Consider the following 17,364-nt stretch of genomic DNA (forward strand, 5'->3'; position numbering starts at 1 on the left):
AGTCCCCATTGCTCAGATGAGAAGGCTGGGCCTCCTAGAGCTAGGAGCATGGAGCCCTTGCCTTGTGGGGGCCTGTGAAGCTTTGGGGACCAAGTTGGAGTCCATTAAGGAGAGAGAGGTGTTCTGCTCTGTCCTCGCAGTAGCTCCCTTTTCTCTACCTCCAGCTGTCCTTTTGTGTACATCAAGGAGCTGAAAGCTGGGTTGACGTACCACCTGCTGCTGCACCCAGGAGTAGGGTATAAGGTTGAGGGGCTGTGTCTCCAGGGCCTGGAGATGCTCCAGACGCTGTCAGCAGCTGCTGGCCACACGCCACGTTCCCAAGTGCTGTTCGCTTGGGGTGTGGGCCGCCAACCTCTGATGCCCAGCTCGGGGCACCTTGGGCTGGCCTGTCCTCCGTCGCGGCCTGGGTCCTGCCTCTGTCCCCATGTCTGTTTCTGGCTGCACTGTCTCCAGGGAATGGCCCTGCTGGCTGATTTCTCCTCTCTCACACGACCCCCTCTGTAGGCCTCCGCCATGGACAGAGGCCAGCCCCAGCCCCTCCCTGGTATTGGCTCCTTCTGCCAGGCCCCAAAGGTCCTAGGGATGGTCAACTGTTGTTTAAGGTCCGTCGGTCCACCCAGAGTGGTAAGTGCCCTGCCGTTGCCCTTTGTATGCCCCTGGGGCCTCCTGAGTAGGTAGTTGGGGGGCCAAGGTGGGTGTAGGAGCTGCCTGAAGCGGATGTGGTTTGGGGGATGGAGAGGGAAGCCCTGCAGAGGTAGTAGGCGGCACCGCTAGGCACGGGGAGATCTGATTTCTTCGGTAGTGGGGGTAGTGCGGGGGTGGGGAAGGGGGAAGCCTGACTTTCTTAGCAGGACAGGCTTGGGGGGGTCCTCTGGGTCTGGGTGTCATGGGGTTGTGGGGAGTGACGGCTGCCAGGGAAGCATGTGCCTGGTTCCAGGAAGTTGATGGGGTGAGGCTAGGGGTACCAGAGTCCTGATTACATCTTTACCCAAGAGAGCTGGAGTTCAGCTTGGGGCCCTGGACAGGGACCCTGTGATTCTCTTTTTCCTTCCCCAGAACTGAGGGCCATCTCTGAGCAGCAGTTCCCTCTCAGTCATCTCTGAGAGACCCTCCCAGGTGAACTGGGAGCTGGCTCAGTATCCCTGCTAGAACCCCAAACACTGTTGCCTTATGTGGCGTTGGTTGGTGTTCAGGATCCAGAGAGTCTAGAAAGGCGGCTGGGGTGCAGAGGACAAGGTGTCTAGCCCTCCAAGCCTGCAGAGAAGGAGGGACAGCCCTGGGAAGCAGGGCCTCCTGTGCTGGGGGCTGGGCTGGGCGTGCACCTGGCCCCCTGATGGCAGCAGGTGTTGGGCCACCGACCTCGGGCGGGCCGTGGCGGGGAGAGGAGTCACTGTAAATGGATGAGGCAGGTGTTCCTGGTCAGCCAGAGGTCTGGATGCGGGAAGCGCGTGAGTGAAGATGACAGCAGCGGGCTGGGTGACTTTCCCTCCGCTCAGCCCCCACCTCCGCCCTCAGCTCTGACTCGGCCTCCTGAGCGCCCGGCCTTCCCTCTGGGTACACAGTGGCTCCTGTGGGCAGAATTCCTCGCATTCAGTCTGTTGTCTGGATGAGGGAGGTGATTGGGTAGAATTCCCATGCCAGATATGCCTCCAGGGGCACCCTGAGGGGCTGCCAAGGGGGCCCCATGAGCGCTAGAGCTGCTGGTCTTGTGACGTGGGCACCTGTCTGCCAGGCCCGGGCATGGGCCCAGGGTCACGCTCACACCGGGGCTCCCGTCAGCTGACTATTTTGGGCTCTCGCTGACCCGGGCCAAAGTCAGGCCTCAGCCAAGAGGGCTCCGAGGCAGCTCCCCTGTCCCCAGAGGCCGGCTCTGGTTTCAGCTATATAAACAGAGGAGGACACGCTGCCGTGGAGGCCGCTCCGCGTCCTGAGCCCACTCAGCTGGTGCACGGCCGCGGCCGGCAGGACAGGCTGACTGGGCGGTCACGTTTCTTCCCGCAGGGCTCCTCAAGGCCACCAGGAAGAGGCCCCAACCAGCCCTGGGAGTCTCCCTTGGTGCAGTTGTCCAGGACCTCTGAGAATCAAAGCAGGTCGTGTGGAGGAAGCTGGTGAGTCTTAGGAATGGCGAAACCAAGGCGCTGGGGCTGGGCCATTTGGATCTCTTTTCGTCATGACTGTCTGAGTTGTGGTTTCTTTGGCCTCAAGAGGAGGGCTGGAGGGGGAAACAAGGGTGGTCAATCCTCTCAAGGAATGAGAATGAAAGCTTGACGGCCCTGGGATGGTGGGACTTGGACCACATTGTGGTTGAGAACCAGGAGAGGTAGAAGTCTCCTTCCTCAGAGATCTGCAACAGGCTCTTCAATCCTCCTCTCCTGTTGACCCGGCCTGGATAGAGCACTGATCTGCTCAGGATGGGGAGGGACGCTGGAGAGAGCTGGTTATCAGGCAGGTCCCTCAGCACTGGTCCCTGGGTAAGGCCCCCGGCCCCCTTGCTGGTTGGGACTTGGGATCTGAACCGATAGACTGATGTCTCTGAGCCCTCGGCCCTTGCCCTGCCCTCCTAGCCTGGCTTCCCGGCTGCTTGGGTGCCTGAGAAGCAGGGCTGGAACAAGGCTTGGAGGAGCCGCCAACCAGCTTGCCACAAACACGTTCCCCGGGAGCCAGGCCAGGGACTTGGGCCGGCGTGGAACAAGCGGAGCTTCTTACGTGGGAGGCTCCGTGCTCTCCTTCTTGGTTCTCGAAAAAAAATTTTTTTTCCCTTTCTGAACGTGAGTCTCTAAACGAATCCAGAGCCTGTGACTAAAAATACTTTAACAATAGGAAAATGCATCAGTCTTTCCGGCTGGGACTCGTTATCAGAGGGTTTTTATTTTGGAATTTGAAATTTTGCCCAAGGAGGCTGGGTGGAGACCTTGGGCAGGGGCAGGAGAACTTGGTGGGTTGTTGATGTTCTGCAAGGTGGTGGGAGACCCTCCAAGGGTGGGGGAGAGAGGAGCTGGCCAGGATCTGAGCAACCTGAGGGGATGGAAGGAGAACTGAGGAGGGTGCAAATGAGGTGTGGGCCAGCTTTTCCCAAGGAACTCCGTGATCTTGTCTGTGTTTTTCAGTTCTGTCTGGATGTTCTTCCTGAAGACTGGTCTTGTTCTTTTATGCTGTATGTTGATTTCTTCTGGCCTGAGAGGGGGCTGAGGGTGGAGAAATTACTCGACTGAAAATGACCTCTGTGGAGAGAGATCTGATCTCCTTAATTAACCAGCTGTCTTCACAGTATCAATTGAGCACTTGCTGCATGCAGTCTGGAATTTTCCTGGTGCTGGGTGGAGCCCCATCTCTGGACATACTCTCATTTCCTTTTACTCAGCCCTGGAGGGGCGAGGCAGGGTAGGGGTACTCTTTGTCTCCGATTCTTGGAGGAGGAGGGTGCGGGGCCCCCTAGTCGATCTGATGGCCCTGGTGTCTCCTTTCTGTGCTCCCCACAGGATCCTGCTCTAGAGCCCAGGTCCCCAGACAACGCTCCCATTTCACTGTGGAGCCTCCCCCTTCTGTCAGTGAATTCTCACAGCACCAGGACTTGTGATGTTGTCAGCATTGGGCAGATGAGGAAACGCTCTGGGAGAGGGCAAGGGACTGGCCCGGGTCACACACCAGGCTTGTTGGCTCCTGGTCAAAGATGCATCTGAGAGTTCCTGTATCTTTTGCCCTGTTGGGGGCTGGGTGAGATGTGGAGAGCGGTGGCTGACCTGTGTGTCCTTGGGAGCCAGTTTTCCCGGAGGGAACAACACGCCTGGTCATGGCAGGGCCTGGGCCAGGGCCAGGAGATCAGGCCTGGGCCTGACCCCACATCCCCAGTTCCCAGAGCCATCCGTGGCAGCCCCTTGGGGCAGTAGGCAGCGCTTCCCTGCCCACAGAGCAAATCCCCCTACTTGATGCTCGGGCAGGAAGAGGAAGTGGCTGGGTCAGGCCTGGTGATGGGTCCTGGGGCTCAGGAGGGGAAGCTCGGGGTAGGGGGTGGGGAGGAGGCAAAGCTCACTCCTTCTGCTCACCCCCCGAGAAGGGTGTGGAGGCCTATGGGTGGGGATGGTCTTGGTGAAAGTAGGACAAGTTCCTGCCCTTTGCTCAGCAGGGGCGGGGGCCAGCCTGACTGTGTCTGGGGGGGGGGCAGTGTGGGAAAAGGGCAGTGCAGTTCCACTTCCTCCATCTCCTATTCACCCACCGTCTTGACTAGGGGACGATGGTGCACTCTGGCTGCCCACTGGGGCCTGCCCTGGGCTACGTACTGTTTGAGGATGCCTCCTGCCAAGGTAGGGGAGACAGGGCCTTGCTTTCATGTTCACATGTTGGTTGCGGGGAGGGATGGTCTGAGCACATAAGTCTGTGGGCCACAAAGGATTTGACAAGCAGGGACCAGGGCCTAGCTGAGCGATTCAGAAAACATTGGGAGAGGAGATCTTTCTCGTGCTAGATACTGCGGGCTGTCCTCACCGTAGCTATGCTGAGTCTGTGTTGATAGAACAAATACATGAGAAACAACCCCCGTTTCTCTGTGATTTCAGTAAATGCCAGCGGCATCTGCATCCATTTGAATCGATGTATCTCTCCCATTTAGACATGATTATTTGGGCCTCCCTGGTGGATCAGACGGTAAAGAATATGCCTGCAACGTAGGAGACCTGGGTTCTATCCCTGGGTTGGGAAGATCGCATGGAGGAGGGCATGACAACCGACTCCAGTATTCTTGCCTGGAGAATTCTGTGGACAGAGGAGCCTGGCAGGTTACAGTCCATGGGGTCACAAAGAGTCAGACACAACTGAGCATATTTTGTAAATAAACACTTTATTTCTGAGAGTATAACATACATACAAAAAAGTATACAAACCATAGATGTGAAATCTTGAGAGTGTATAGTTTGATGACTTTTTCATAGTGAAGACACCCAGGTGACCATCATTCAGACTAGGAACTGGGATGCTTCCAGTTTCCCGCAGAGACCTCCTCGTAGGCACTGCTGTTTACAGTTTGCAGGCCATGTGTGTACCTGGCTCTGTGGTTAGACTTACGAGACTCATGGCTCACGGGGTTAGAAGCCACAGCTCTGGAGTTCAGAGTTGAGGGCAGTGGGTCCAGCATAGAGCTGGGAGGTAGCAGGGGTTGGGGTGGGTGGGGGTTCTGATTCCTGGCCCCTAAGCCTCCATCTCTTCATTTATAAAATGCAGGTGGTAATTCCCAGGCAAGAGTACTGGGGTGGACTGCCATTTCCTTCTCCAAGGGATCTTCCCAACCCAGGGATGGAACCCAGGTCTCCCGCATTGTAGATAGACGCTTTAACATCTGAGCCACCAGGGAAGTCCTAATTCCTAGAAGATTAGGGAGAGGGTAAAATGGAAGAATCCATGCAGTGTCCTAAGCCGAGGTCTGACCCTTCACTGGTATTCCCTACTCCTCACACCCCCAAATCTTCTGGTGAGAAGGTACTTATTACAAGTCAGGCTGGTCCAGGAGGGTGGCATGAGCTGAAGTCTTAGAAGGTCAGTGGGATTAGAGTAGAAGGAAGAGGAACAGTGTGCCCAGAGGGTGGTGGGAAGGTTGAAGCCCAAGGTCTTTGTACTGGGGCAGTGGGGAGCCCGGTGCTGGTGGCACAGCGCTTGTGCCGGGCTGTGGGAGCCTGACCTTGGGCAGCTCTCTCTTGTCTCCAGCATGACATCTTCCCCTGCCCTTCCTGTGTTATCCTGGCCCTGCCTTACTTTCTGGTCCTCACTTCAAAGTTTTGTATACCTCTCCTTCCATGGTGGTTACCTGTCCCTTTCCACTGCTTATCTCCCCTACAATGAGCTGTTCACGCTGACCTTGCTTATCTTAAGGGATGGACTTAGTCAGGTCCCTTGGAGTCTCCATCTGCCCTTGGACCAGCTTATGCTCTAGGCCTCCCAAAGTTCGCATCTGTTACGCCTTTTCAAGAGTTCCACCTTAGCTGGATTCTACTAAGAGTCTCTGGATTTGGAGCCCAAGGCCACCCTCCCTGGAGGGCATCTGGCCAGCAGGGATGAAGCTCAAGGACCCTCTCCCTTTTGCTTTGGCTAGGTGCTCCTGGCTGTGTTCCTATAGAAGGACTCTGGCCTTTTCTCCTTACTTATTTTCAGAGTGTATGTGTTCTGAGACCCCAGCATCCCCTGCCTCTTGTCACAAGTATGGCCAGGTGGCAGCTGCTTTTGCCTCTCCCATCCTCTGCCTTTGGGACAGCAAGATTATTGTCTCCAAACCTGCCATTTCCTGCCCAGGTGAGGCCTGGGCTGCCTGCACAGCTCTGGAGGCTAGATGCTTAGATGTGGAGATGTAGGCTGGGAACACGGACTGCTCCTTACCACACTTGAGTTCCCTGAGGCTTCGGGGTCAACTTTCCCATGTAGGGAAAGTAGGGAAGGTCTGTGTTGCTTTTTACAAATGGAAAGTGGTGGGGTGAATAGGAGGTGCTAGGGCTCAAGGCTGCTGATTCAGCTTTCAAAGAGCCGTTAAGGCTGCAGCTAATACACCTGTTTTTGTTTTGTGTTTTGGTGGTGAGGTTTGGAGGGAAGAACATTGACCTGACTAATCAACTTTTGTTACCATACTAGAATTGTTTTCTTTTCTGAGGAAGGCCCTGCTGGGGTGGGTGGGGAGGGGGGCTAGGTGGGGAAACCAGCCTGTGACATGACTGGATTGGTTTCACCAGCCCAGACTTGCTTGTGCTTCTGAGCAAGGTGCAGCTCTTCTGGGCGCCCTTGGGTCCTAATCTGCAAAATGGGAAGACATGAATTATATTAGTGGTTTCAAAGCAGGTTTAAGCTGTGGAATTCGTGTTTTTCCCAAGTAATATCTCAATGCAAAAGCCTAAGACAAAGAAAAACAAAACTTTGGTTAAAGATCATCCTATCCACACTTCACCTTCATGAAGTTGGCCTTGAAGGGTCTTTGGAAGACGGTTTAACAAAGGCCTGTCGGTGTTGAGAGTGTATGCTGTGATGGGGGAGCTGTGCTAGGTTCTGACTGAAAGATACTGATGTTACTACGTAGAGCCTGCTCCATCTGTCCTGGACTGAGGGTGTGACGAGGAGACAGATGGTGAAGGGGCAGGTTCTTAGTGGGTGTGGGCAGGGAGAAGGGCAAGCCGCTGGCTTCACTCGGGTGCTCTGTTGCCTTCAGGTGCCAGTGAGGCACAGGTCATGGCTGCAATAGGACCAGAGGATCCAGGATTCTGGACTTTGGTTCCAAATCCAAAATATGATTTCAGAAGAAAGTGAAAAGTAGCGCGTGAGGCTTCAAAAGCAGAGATTGCTGGTGGGCAAGGAGTGCAGAGACAGCAGATGGTAGAGAATGGGTGATGTTGGAAGTGCTGGTGGGACCTTTGAGTGGGCAGAACCTAGGGCTGGAGAGCAGAGTGTGGGAAACCTGAGAGGGAGGTGAGAATGGAAGTGAGGAGCAGGAAGTGCCTCAAGGGTAGAGGGAAGTGCCGTCGGGTGACCAGGGGAAGCGAGAGTGGCGTCCTTGATCACAGGCTCAGTGTGGACAGGGGGAGGGGAGGGGCTCCTTCTCCTAAATATTAGCCTTTTTATCTTCCTGTCTTACTGAAGGTGTTGGCTCTCCAGACTTGGGGCATCCCAGGGGTGACAGCCCCATCTAGAGAAGGCTCCAGCCACTTGCAGCCTGGCCTGTGCCCTGGTGTACATGAAAGACACACTGCCTTCAGGTGCTGGAGGTGAGGTGGGAGGAAGAGATCATGGGCAGCGGGTGAAGGGATCCCCTAGAGATGTAGGCAGGCTCCACCCCAGTGTGCCACCACCTTGCTCTGTGACCTTGAGCAAGTGTCATTATTTCTCTGAGCCCTTTTATTTATAAAATGGGGAAGAGTCGGCACGAATTCGATAAGATTTCTCAGGCTCCACCCGGTTCTGAAATTCGGTAATTTCCCAATTAGAGGATAGTGGTGAGAAATCTAGTTCAGCTATGAAGCACAGCATTGGCCTGTCTGGGGCCTGGCGAATCCCTGCCCTCTAGAAGATACTTTGCATAAGAAATTGGGGGGAGGGAGTAGGGAGTAAGCGTGTGTCTGTGTGATGGTGGGGTGCTGAGGTGTCTGACGTCCCTAGAAGGGAGTGTGTCTGTGTGGTGGGTACTGTGGTGTCAGACGTCCCTGGCCAACCTCTCAACCCAAGACCCCGCTGGTTCCCCCGGAACGCGTCCCTGAGTTGCCCAGCCCAAGGCCTGCCCGGGCCGCCCAGCCGGGCAGTGGCACCCCAAGCCAGCAGGGAAGGCTGGGGAAGGTGCAGAGGCGGAGCCAGGCGCAGTCGTGGCTCCCGGGAGCACCCGGAGGGTGAAGCCGGGGAAGCCCCGCGGCCTCGGAGCTAGAGCGCCCTCTTCTCGGGCTCTGGCCCTTGGGCCTGTTTTCTGCCCCGGGGACCGGGGTCCTGGGTCCGGCCAGCGGAGCCTTGCGAGTCCGCGAGCTGCTATTTTTAGCCGGCGCGGCGGGCGCGAGGGGACTATTTATAGATCAAACAATCCGCGCTCCCTGCGTCAATGGAACCCCGCGTGCGTCACGCGCGCAGACATTCCAGGCCCCCCCTCTCGCCCCGCCCCCTCGGGCTCCCCGGCCCCGCGCCTCCCCCTGGCCGCCTCCCGCCGGAACCGCGCCGCCCCCCGCGCCCTTGTATGGCCAGAGCTCGCCGGGCCGCGTGCGTCAGTGGCGCCTCCGCCCCTCCCCGCGCGTCACGGAGCGCTTAAGAGCAGGGTCCGGCGCGGCCGGGAGTCCCAGTGGTGGAGGCTGCGAAAGTTGGGGGAGTGTGCAAGACAGCGGGAGCGTACTCGGGACCAGGCTGCGACTTGGGGCGCCCGTCCCGGTCCCGGTCCCTGGCAGGGGGAGCAGAAGCCAGCCGGGTAGGTGCCCCCTGGAAAGTGTGCATCTCAGCGGGGCTCTCCGTTTTGGTTTTGTGGCGGGGAGGGGCGGGGGGATGTTGCATGAAGGAGATGAGTGTTTGCGAGGACCCGAAAGAATGTTTTGGGGTTAGCATGAAGGAGGGCGAGTATAGGCTGCAACCCTGGCTTGGAGGTTAGGGGTTGGAACGGGATGAAGACCCAGATGGGACTGGAGTCTACTGGGTGCTGTGTGTGTGTGTGTGTGTGTGTGTGTGTGTGTGTGTGTTGAGGAGGCGGGGGTCTGTGCAAGGTGGAAGCCACAGAGTTCAGTTGGTGCCTGCAGTGGGGACTCGTTCAGTAGGAGGCTGTCTAGAGTTCAGTCTTCCAGGGTCCCTTAGTTGGCACAGGGCTCCCAGGAGTTAGTTGCTGCTGGGGGTCTCAGTACAGTGGAGGGAAAGGTGCACAGCGTTTTGGGCTGCTGGGATCCGACTCCTTCCAGCATTGGATTTCCAAAAGGGTCTCTTAGCTTGTCAGCTCACTGCTATACCCCTAGTTGTTTTCTTAACACTTATTCTTAATGCTGTGGGTTAGTTTCTAGGGTTCCCCAGTTGGAAGTTTCTGCCTGAACTATCTTAGGAGAGTTCTGGATTGTCCAAGCAAATGGCTTAACATTGGTGACTGAACTGTGGAGGGGGTGCTGCTGTGTGTTGGAATAAAAGAGGCTTCTTACGGCAGAACACAGTCTCTGGAAGCTTAGGGAAGATTGCTTTTTAATGTAGCTTGAATCTGTGTGTGTGTATGTGTGTGTGTGAGAGAGAGAGAGGTGGAAAGCTTCGTCCTTGGGGATCCTTGATTGAAGTTGTTGATGTTGGAGTCTCTGGTGGGGTACCACTTAGAGGATCCCCCTCCCCGGTCTCTGTCGGATCAGACAGGTAGGGTGCAGCCTGAGGCTTGTTTAGCACAACAGGTGCAAACCACATTGTTGCCAAGACCTGCCTGTAGCCGGATTCTCCTTGCTCCTTCCTTCAACCCCGCCTCTTCCGTCTCCTTGTGTCCCTGCCAAAGGCTGGATGGAGGTCCATATCTTGTGTCATTAAGTACCTGCGTGAAGGCAGGAGTGGGGGTAGATTGGTGGGGGTTGATCCGGATGTGGGACTTCCAAGTGGAGAAACGGGATTTGAATAAGGCTGGAGTGCCCAGCCCAGTCCTGCGTAGCTGCTGCCTCTTTTACTCCACCCCAGAGCCTTCCCTGCCAGGCTGTCGTAGCGCAGGCAGATGGGGCCAGCCTTTGCGCTTGCAGGTACTTTATGCCTATGGATGGGCGCCGCTGGTTGGTGGGGCCAGAGTGTCTAGGGGCTCTGTTGTCTGGGTTGGTTGTGGGAGTGTCAGGACAGGGGTGGAGCTGCCCTGTCCAGGGCCCAAGAAGGCGGGAGAAAGCCTATTACGGGAGAACTCCCCAGGCTCTTGGCCAGGAGGTAATGCCAGCTTTTGCCCCCTTCTGCTGTCCCCTTTGATTATGGCACTCCCTGTTTCAGCTTGCTTTCTTCCCCAGTCTCCCTCCCTGACTGATGAGGCCAGGGTCACAGAGACAAAGCAAGGAGGTAGGATGAGAGCCTCCTCTCTGCGTTAGCTTTTGACTTGTCTGTGAACTTAAAGATCCCCCCGAATGATTCTCTCTGCTCCTTCAGATTCCTCCAGATTTGAGGGGGTGTAAACCCCCTTTGTCTGAGCTCCTGGGTTCTTCAGGGCACAGAACTGTTTAGTGGAGGGACCCAGACTTCCATCACCCCCAGCAGGCTTCTCCTCTGCTCTACACAGCCCTTCGAGTAGTCTGCTAGACTCTGAGTGCTCTCGTAAAAATAATAGGGGGAGATGCTGCGGGAAAGCAGAGAAGTTCCTTTTCAGGACTCGAAGTCCAGGGGCTGCTCTCCCCACCACACTCCCCCTTCCACCATATGGCCTTTAAAGGTCTGGAGCCCGGTTACCTGATTCCTTGGGGTACTGGGGAAGGAGGTCAGGCTTCTTTCCTCTTTGCTTCTGGGAGCATCCCAGGCAATGTAGAGTGGGTGCCCATCCCCATATGGCAGGACTAGGGTGCGCGTGGGATCTACAGCCTTTGCTCAGTATGTAGGGTGAGGGTGGGGTTGGGGATGGCGGTAGGGACAGGCTAATTGCTGTCTAGGCTGCTTTCATAGGCAACTGGGCCTTCACTCTCAGCTCCTCTTCCATTTGCAGAATGTTGTTCATTAGCTCAGGCACTGTGGAGGGAGAAGAGGAGGGGGTTTTGCAGAGGCTGAGCCATGCCTAGGAATATTCCCAGAAGTGCCAGGTTGGAGGAACGGCGTATCTGCTCCCAGGACTGGGCTCTGGCTTTGCCTGGCTGCCTCTCCCACCCACCCTTCTCCCAGCCCCCACCCGCGCCTTACCCAGTTAGGGAGAGGCAGGGGGCTGGACGAAGACAGCTTTCCCCTGTTCCAGCAGAGAAATGCTGGCTACATGCCCTCCCTGGGGTTCCCAGGCTGCCCGGGGTGTGGTTGGCCTTCCGACTTGAGCCCACCCTTGCTGGGACCTTGCCCAGGGACTTTGTGACATAGACGTTGAGATGGTGCTCTGGCCAGGTGCCAGGATTCCTGGGTTCTGTGGTGGGCCGTGGCCCTAATGCCTATGTCCCATGCCTGGCTGGGAGTCCTGCCTCCTGACCGGTCAGGGACCTGTACCTAGAGGCCAGGCTTCAGGCCTCTCTTACTGACTTCCCCCTCCCCCCACTTTGGTCTCTTCCCTCTCCAGAGATGCCCTGTATCCAAGCCCAGTATGGGACACCAGCACCGAGCCCAGGACCCCGCGACCACCTGGCAGGCGACCTCCTGACCCCCGAGCTCAGCAAGCCCACCATGGACCTGGCCAGCCCCGAGGTGGCCCCCGCTGTCCCTACCGCCTTGCCCAGCTTCAGCACCTTCATGGACGGCTACACAGGGGAGTTTGACACCTTCCTCTACCAACTGCCGGGCACGGCCCAGCCGTGCTCCTCGGCCTCCTCCTCAGCCTCCTCCACGTCCTCATCATCAGCCACCTCCCCAGCCTCTGCTTCCTTCAAGTTTGAGGACTTCCAGGTGTATGGCTGCTACCCTGGCACGCTGAGTGGCCCTCTGGACGAGACCCTGTCCTCCAGCGGCTCTGACTACTATGGCAGTCCCTGCTCTGCACCGTCACCATCCACGCCCAGCTTCCAGCCACCCCAGCTCTCTCCCTGGGATGGCTCCTTCGGCCCCTTCTCGCCCAGCCAGACTTATGAAGGCCTGCGGGCATGGACAGAGCAGCTGCCCAAGGCTTCTGGGCCCCCCCAGCCACCGGCCTTCTTTTCCTTCAGCCCTCACCCCGGCCCCAGTCCCAGCCTGGCCCCAAGCCCCCTGAAGCTGTTCCCCTCACAGGCCGCCCACCAGCTGGGGGAGGGAGAGAGCTATTCCATGCCAACAGCGTTCCCAGGCCTGGTGCCCACTTCTCCCCACCTTGATGGCTCAGGGAGGCTGGACGCGCCCGTGACCTCTGCCAAGGCCCGGAGTGGGGTTCCGGGTGGAAGCGAGGGCCGCTGTGCTGTGTGTGGGGACAATGCTTCCTGCCAGCATTATGGTGTCCGCACCTGTGAGGGCTGCAAAGGCTTCTTCAAGGTACTGGGCTGCCCTGGGTGTAGCTTTTTATGAGAAGTGGGGCAGGCTGATCTCTTACCCCAGCAGGCTTTGTGATGGCTTCGCTTGGGTTCTCCTTCCAGCAAGTCTGCTCTTTAGGAAGAGGGCAGGCTTGGCCCGGTGGGCTGCCATCCTAGAAGCAGGGACCTGGGACCTTTCATGCTGACACTGGGGTGGTGGAGAGATGGAGGGAGGGGTGAGAGTAGGGCAGAGGGTGCAGGCTGCAGGGTTACCCAGGAGGGGGAGTTTCTGTGGCCAGTCTCTGGTTTTCCTCTGCCTGGCCTCCCCCTACTCAAGGTCCTGGTGGGATGGGGGGAGCCCAGGCACTCGTGTTCCTGGCACGAGATGAAAGGATCCGAGGAGAGGGCTTGGTGCTGGAGAGCTGGGGGTGGACTTGGGAACAGGCTGTGTGTTTGTCCCAGCGCTGGGTGCCTGCCTCCCTGCCCGGCCCCACCCCCGGCCTCTCAGCCCTCTCGTGTCTGCCTCAGGGAAGGGGCAGGCGGACACAGCAACGTTAAGAAGGGTCAGTGTCTGGGCTGCTGGGGAGCCCCTCGCCCCTCATCCTGCATCCTGGGGGTATGGCCGAGCCCTCCGCCAGTGTCCCCAGGACTTTTTTTCTTCCTCCCCCAACCCATCCATCTTATCCTCCCCTGCCACCCAAATGTTAGAAAAATAGTTGTGAACAGAGAGCGCTTTTGTCTGCAATGGCAGTAGGATCTGGACAGTCCCCTCCCCTGGCTCCCCCCCACCCCACCCCACGCTCTGACAGCCTGTTCCGTGTTGGCCCCCCCAGCGCACAGTGCAGAAAAATGCCAAGTACATCTGCCTGGCTAACAAGGACTGCCCTGTGGACAAGAGGCGGCGAAACCGCTGCCAGTTCTGCCGCTTCCAGAAGTGCCTGGCCGTGGGCATGGTGAAGGAAGGTGGGTGGTTGGGACAGGCCCCGAGGGACAGAGGTGGGCCAGAGCAGGGTGGGGCATGCAGACGCCCCCTCCTCTGCCCCAGACATCTGTCCTGGTGGGCCCCAGGGGAGGGCGTGCCTCGGCCTTCTGTCCTCCCCCGCCTCCAGTCCACCTGCCTGCCTTGTGAGAGTGGAGATCGTTGCAGGGTCCCCTGGGTTCTCGGGGGCTCTAGTTCCTCATACTTGGGTGTGCTTCTAGCACCGGGGTGCACAGCTTGGGCTGGGAGTCCCTTCCCTGGGCCCCTTTCTCCCTGCCTCACTCCAGCCCTTTTCTCTGTAGTTGTTCGGACAGACAGCCTGAAAGGACGGCGGGGTCGGCTCCCTTCAAAGCCCAAGCAGCCCCCAGAAACCTCCCCAGCGCACCTACTCACCTCCCTGGTCCGGGCGCACCTGGACTCAGGGCCGAGCACTTCTAAACTGGACTATTCCAAGGTGAGGCCCTGCCCAGCCCACATTCGGCACTTCCTACATATGAGAAAAGCTACCCGCCCAGCCCCCAGTTCCACAGATCGAAAAGAGGATTGGCCCCTCTAGGCTGACCAGATGGAAAAATGTACCCCTCTGGGCAGTGGCCAATTAAAAAAAAAAGTGCTCCTTCCAGCAGCCTCGGCTCTGGATTAATAGGGAAGAGTTGGCAAGCAAGCATGGGCGGGATCTCGGCTCCATTCTTACCCTTGGGATCTGGCATCCCAGGGCGTGACATGGCTGTACACGGCCGCCTGAGTGTGGGGCTCTTTCTGGGGTCTGACCCCGTTGGACCACCTGCCAGTTCCAGGAGCTGGCGCTGCCCCACTTCGGGAAAGAGGATGCCGGGGACGTGCAGCAGTTCTACGACCTGCTCTCGGGTTCCCTGGAGGTGATCCGCAAGTGGGCTGAGAAAATCCCCGGCTTTGCCGAACTGTCTCCCGGAGACCAGGACCTGCTGCTGGAGTCCGCCTTTCTGGAGCTCTTTATCCTCCGTCTGGCCTACCGGTGAGCGTCCCACTGTGTGCTCAGCCCTCGGCCGGCGCCCTGCCCTCCAGCCCCTCTAATGGCTGTCTGCACCCCACCTGCCAGGTCTAAACCAGCCGAGGGGAAGCTCATCTTCTGCTCAGGCCTGGTGCTGCACCGCCTGCAATGTGCCCGTGGCTTCGGGGACTGGATCGACAGCATCTTGGCCTTCTCTCGCTCCCTACACAGCTTGGTGGTAGACATCCCTGCCTTCGCCTGCCTCTCCGCACTTGTCCTCATCACAGGTGGGAGGCCGGTCCCCAGACCCAGGGAGATGGGGAGGGCCTGAGGGCCTGGCTCTGGATGTACCAGCATCAGGTGTTTCCTGGGCCCCCTGCATTGTGGAGTGAGGGTGACGAGATGCAGAGAGGGCAGACGTGGCTTAGGGCAGTGCAGTTGGTGGTTGGCAGAGCCAGGTTTCAGGCCTAGCTGTGGCTGATGGCAAACCATCAGCCCCTGACGTAGCCCAGACTACTCAAGGTCCTAACTCTGTAGGTGTCAGGTGTGACCTAAAGTTTGTTTGTTTGTTTTTTTTAAATCTTACTGAACCATGTTGCATGGAAATTTTCACAAAATGTATGCACATAAACACACAGATCAAGAAACAGACACAGGGCTTCCCTGGTGCCTCAGTGGTAGAGAATCCGCCTGCCCAACGCAGGAGACACGGGTTCAGTCCCTGATCTGGGAGAGTCCCACATGCTGCGGAACACCTACGCGCGTGTGCCTTAACTACTGAGCCTGTGCTTTAGAGCCCAGGAATCACAACTGTTGAAGCCCATGAACTGCAACCGTTGAAACCCTCCTGCTCTAAAGCCTGTACTCCAAATAAGACAAGCCCTACAATGAGAAACCTGTGCACCATAACTAGAGAGTAGCCCCTACTCGTTGCAACTGGAGAAAGCCCACGGAGCAACAGAGACCCAGCATAGCCAACAACAAATAAATAAATAAAGTTATATTTTAAAAAAGAAACAGCCATGACCAGTACCCCAGAGCCCTTCCTTGTGCCCGCTTTTTAGTCATTAGCTGCCCGAAGGGTAGCTACCGCCTTGACTGCTAACAGCACTGATTAGCTGTGCTGGTTGTGTACTTCATGTGAATATGTAAACGTAATTCTGCAAGATACGAGTTTTTGGCATTAAATGTGGAGGTTTTCAGGTCTTTATTTGTTAAAGCACCAGAATCTGCCCCATCTCTTTCTCTCTGGGATCTTTTGTTGTGGTGCAAGGACTCTCTAGTTATGGTACATGAGCTACAGAGCACATGGGCCTTGATAGTTGAGGCGTGTGGGATCTTGGTTCCCCTACCAGGGAGCAAACCCCTGTCCCCTGTGTTGCAAGGCGGATTTAAGTTAAGTTTCACAAGGCTACATAGGACCAAAAAAACTGTAGGACAGAATCCGAGGTACTTTCGGCTGCAGAAAGAGCACTGGGTTTTGAGGCCTGCTTTCTCTGGAGGTGACATCTGTAATGCTGCTACACAAACCCAGGGTTTCTCACAATAGTCTGGGGTGTTAGTTGCTTAGTCATGTCCAGCTCTTTGCAACCCCATGGACTGTGGCCTACCAAGCCCTTCTGTCCATGGAATTTTCCAGGCAAGAATACTGGAATGGGTAGCCATTCCCCTCTCCAGGGGATCTTCCTGACACAGGGATCAAACTCCAGTCTCCTGCATTGCAGGCGGATTCTTTACCATCTGGGGTGGGGGGAACCAGAAACCAAAAAAACAACACCGGGCTAGTCAGTAAAACCTGCTTAAGGTTTTATTTCCTTTTTGTGACCTTAGGCAAGTCTTGTAACCTCTCTGGGCCTCGGTTTGTCCCTTGGAAGATGAGGATGATGAGCACTGCTGCCTTGCTGGGCTTCTAGTGGGGCTCCTGTGCTTGTGTGGAGTGCAGAGGGGGCGTGGGAGATGATCAGTAGCAGCAGCTCCAGAGACCTGGGGGCAGCCGACTGCAGTGCGGAGAGGGGCGTCCGGTTCTGGGCAGAGCCTCTAATCCCACACCTTGTCCCCCCCTCCTACCGCAGACCGGCACGGGCTGCAGGAGCCTCGCCGGGTAGAGGAGCTGCAGAACCGCATTGCTAGCTGCCTGAAGGAGCACGTCTCGGCCGAGGCGGGTGAGCCCCAGCCGGCCAGCTGCCTGTCACGCCTGCTGGGCAAGCTGCCCGAGCTGCGGACCCTGTGCACCCAGGGCTTGCAGCGCATCTTCTACCTCAAGCTGGAGGACTTGGTGCCCCCTCCACCCATCGTCGACAAGATCTTTATGGACACACTGCCCTTCTGACCCTGGCCCGGGAACATGCGCGCACTTGGTGTGCACGCTCATAATGCCACCCCACGTGCCTTTAGCCCATGGCCCACGGACCCCCAGAGCATCACCCTGGCCTGGGCCTGAGCTGCAGACTGGCTGCCCCTCCCCCTTGTTCTCTGGGAGGTCAGCAGGGAGCTCATGGCCTCGGGGAGAGGGATGCATTCACAGGGGTGACCCTTACTATTTGTCTTACCCCCCCAGCCCAGCCCTGGTCTTCATGTTTTTGTAAGATAAACCGTTTTTAACACACACACACACCGCCATGCTGTAAATAAGCCGAATGCTGCTGTAAATACAGGAAGGAAGAGGTTGAGGTGGGAGTGGGGGTTGGGAGGGAGGAATGGGCCCCCACCAGCCGCCTCCTACTTGCTCTCTTGCCGCCCTCCTTCCACGTGTACATAGACTCACTCTAGGAGGAAGACAAATGACAGATTCTGACATTTATATTTGTGTATTTTCCTGGATTTATAGTATGTGACTTTTCTGATTAATATATTTAATATATTGAATAAAAAATAGACATGTAGCTGAA

At 57.1% G+C, this 17,364-nt stretch overlaps 1 protein-coding gene across 4 annotated transcripts; it reads left to right on the forward strand.

The window, feature by feature from the left end:
• The first annotated feature begins 516 nt into the window (after positions 1–516).
• Positions 517–17,364, forward strand: NR4A1 (nuclear receptor subfamily 4 group A member 1). 4 transcript variants are annotated; one of them, XM_040234183.1, is made up of 8 exons: positions 517–624; positions 2,002–2,108; positions 11,672–12,549; positions 13,361–13,490; positions 13,809–13,960; positions 14,298–14,500; positions 14,585–14,763; positions 16,549–17,364. In XM_040234183.1, exons 3-8 carry the CDS (start codon positions 11,674–11,676, stop codon positions 16,803–16,805), a joined length of 1,797 nt encoding a protein of 598 aa, XP_040090117.1. In that variant the 5' UTR covers positions 517–624; positions 2,002–2,108; positions 11,672–11,673; the 3' UTR covers positions 16,806–17,364. The 4 variants fall into 4 exon arrangements, with proteins under 4 accessions (XP_040090117.1, XP_040090116.1, XP_040090115.1 ...); XM_040234182.1 differs by lacking the exon at positions 517–624 and having other exon boundaries at positions 1,917–2,108; XM_040234181.1 differs by lacking the exons at positions 517–624; positions 2,002–2,108 and adding an exon at positions 8,687–8,905.

This window comes from Oryx dammah, unplaced genomic scaffold (assembly GCF_014754425.2).
Source record: "Oryx dammah isolate SB20612 unplaced genomic scaffold, SCBI_Odam_1.1 HiC_scaffold_29, whole genome shotgun sequence".
Classification (NCBI taxonomy): Eukaryota; Metazoa; Chordata; class Mammalia; order Artiodactyla; family Bovidae; genus Oryx; species Oryx dammah.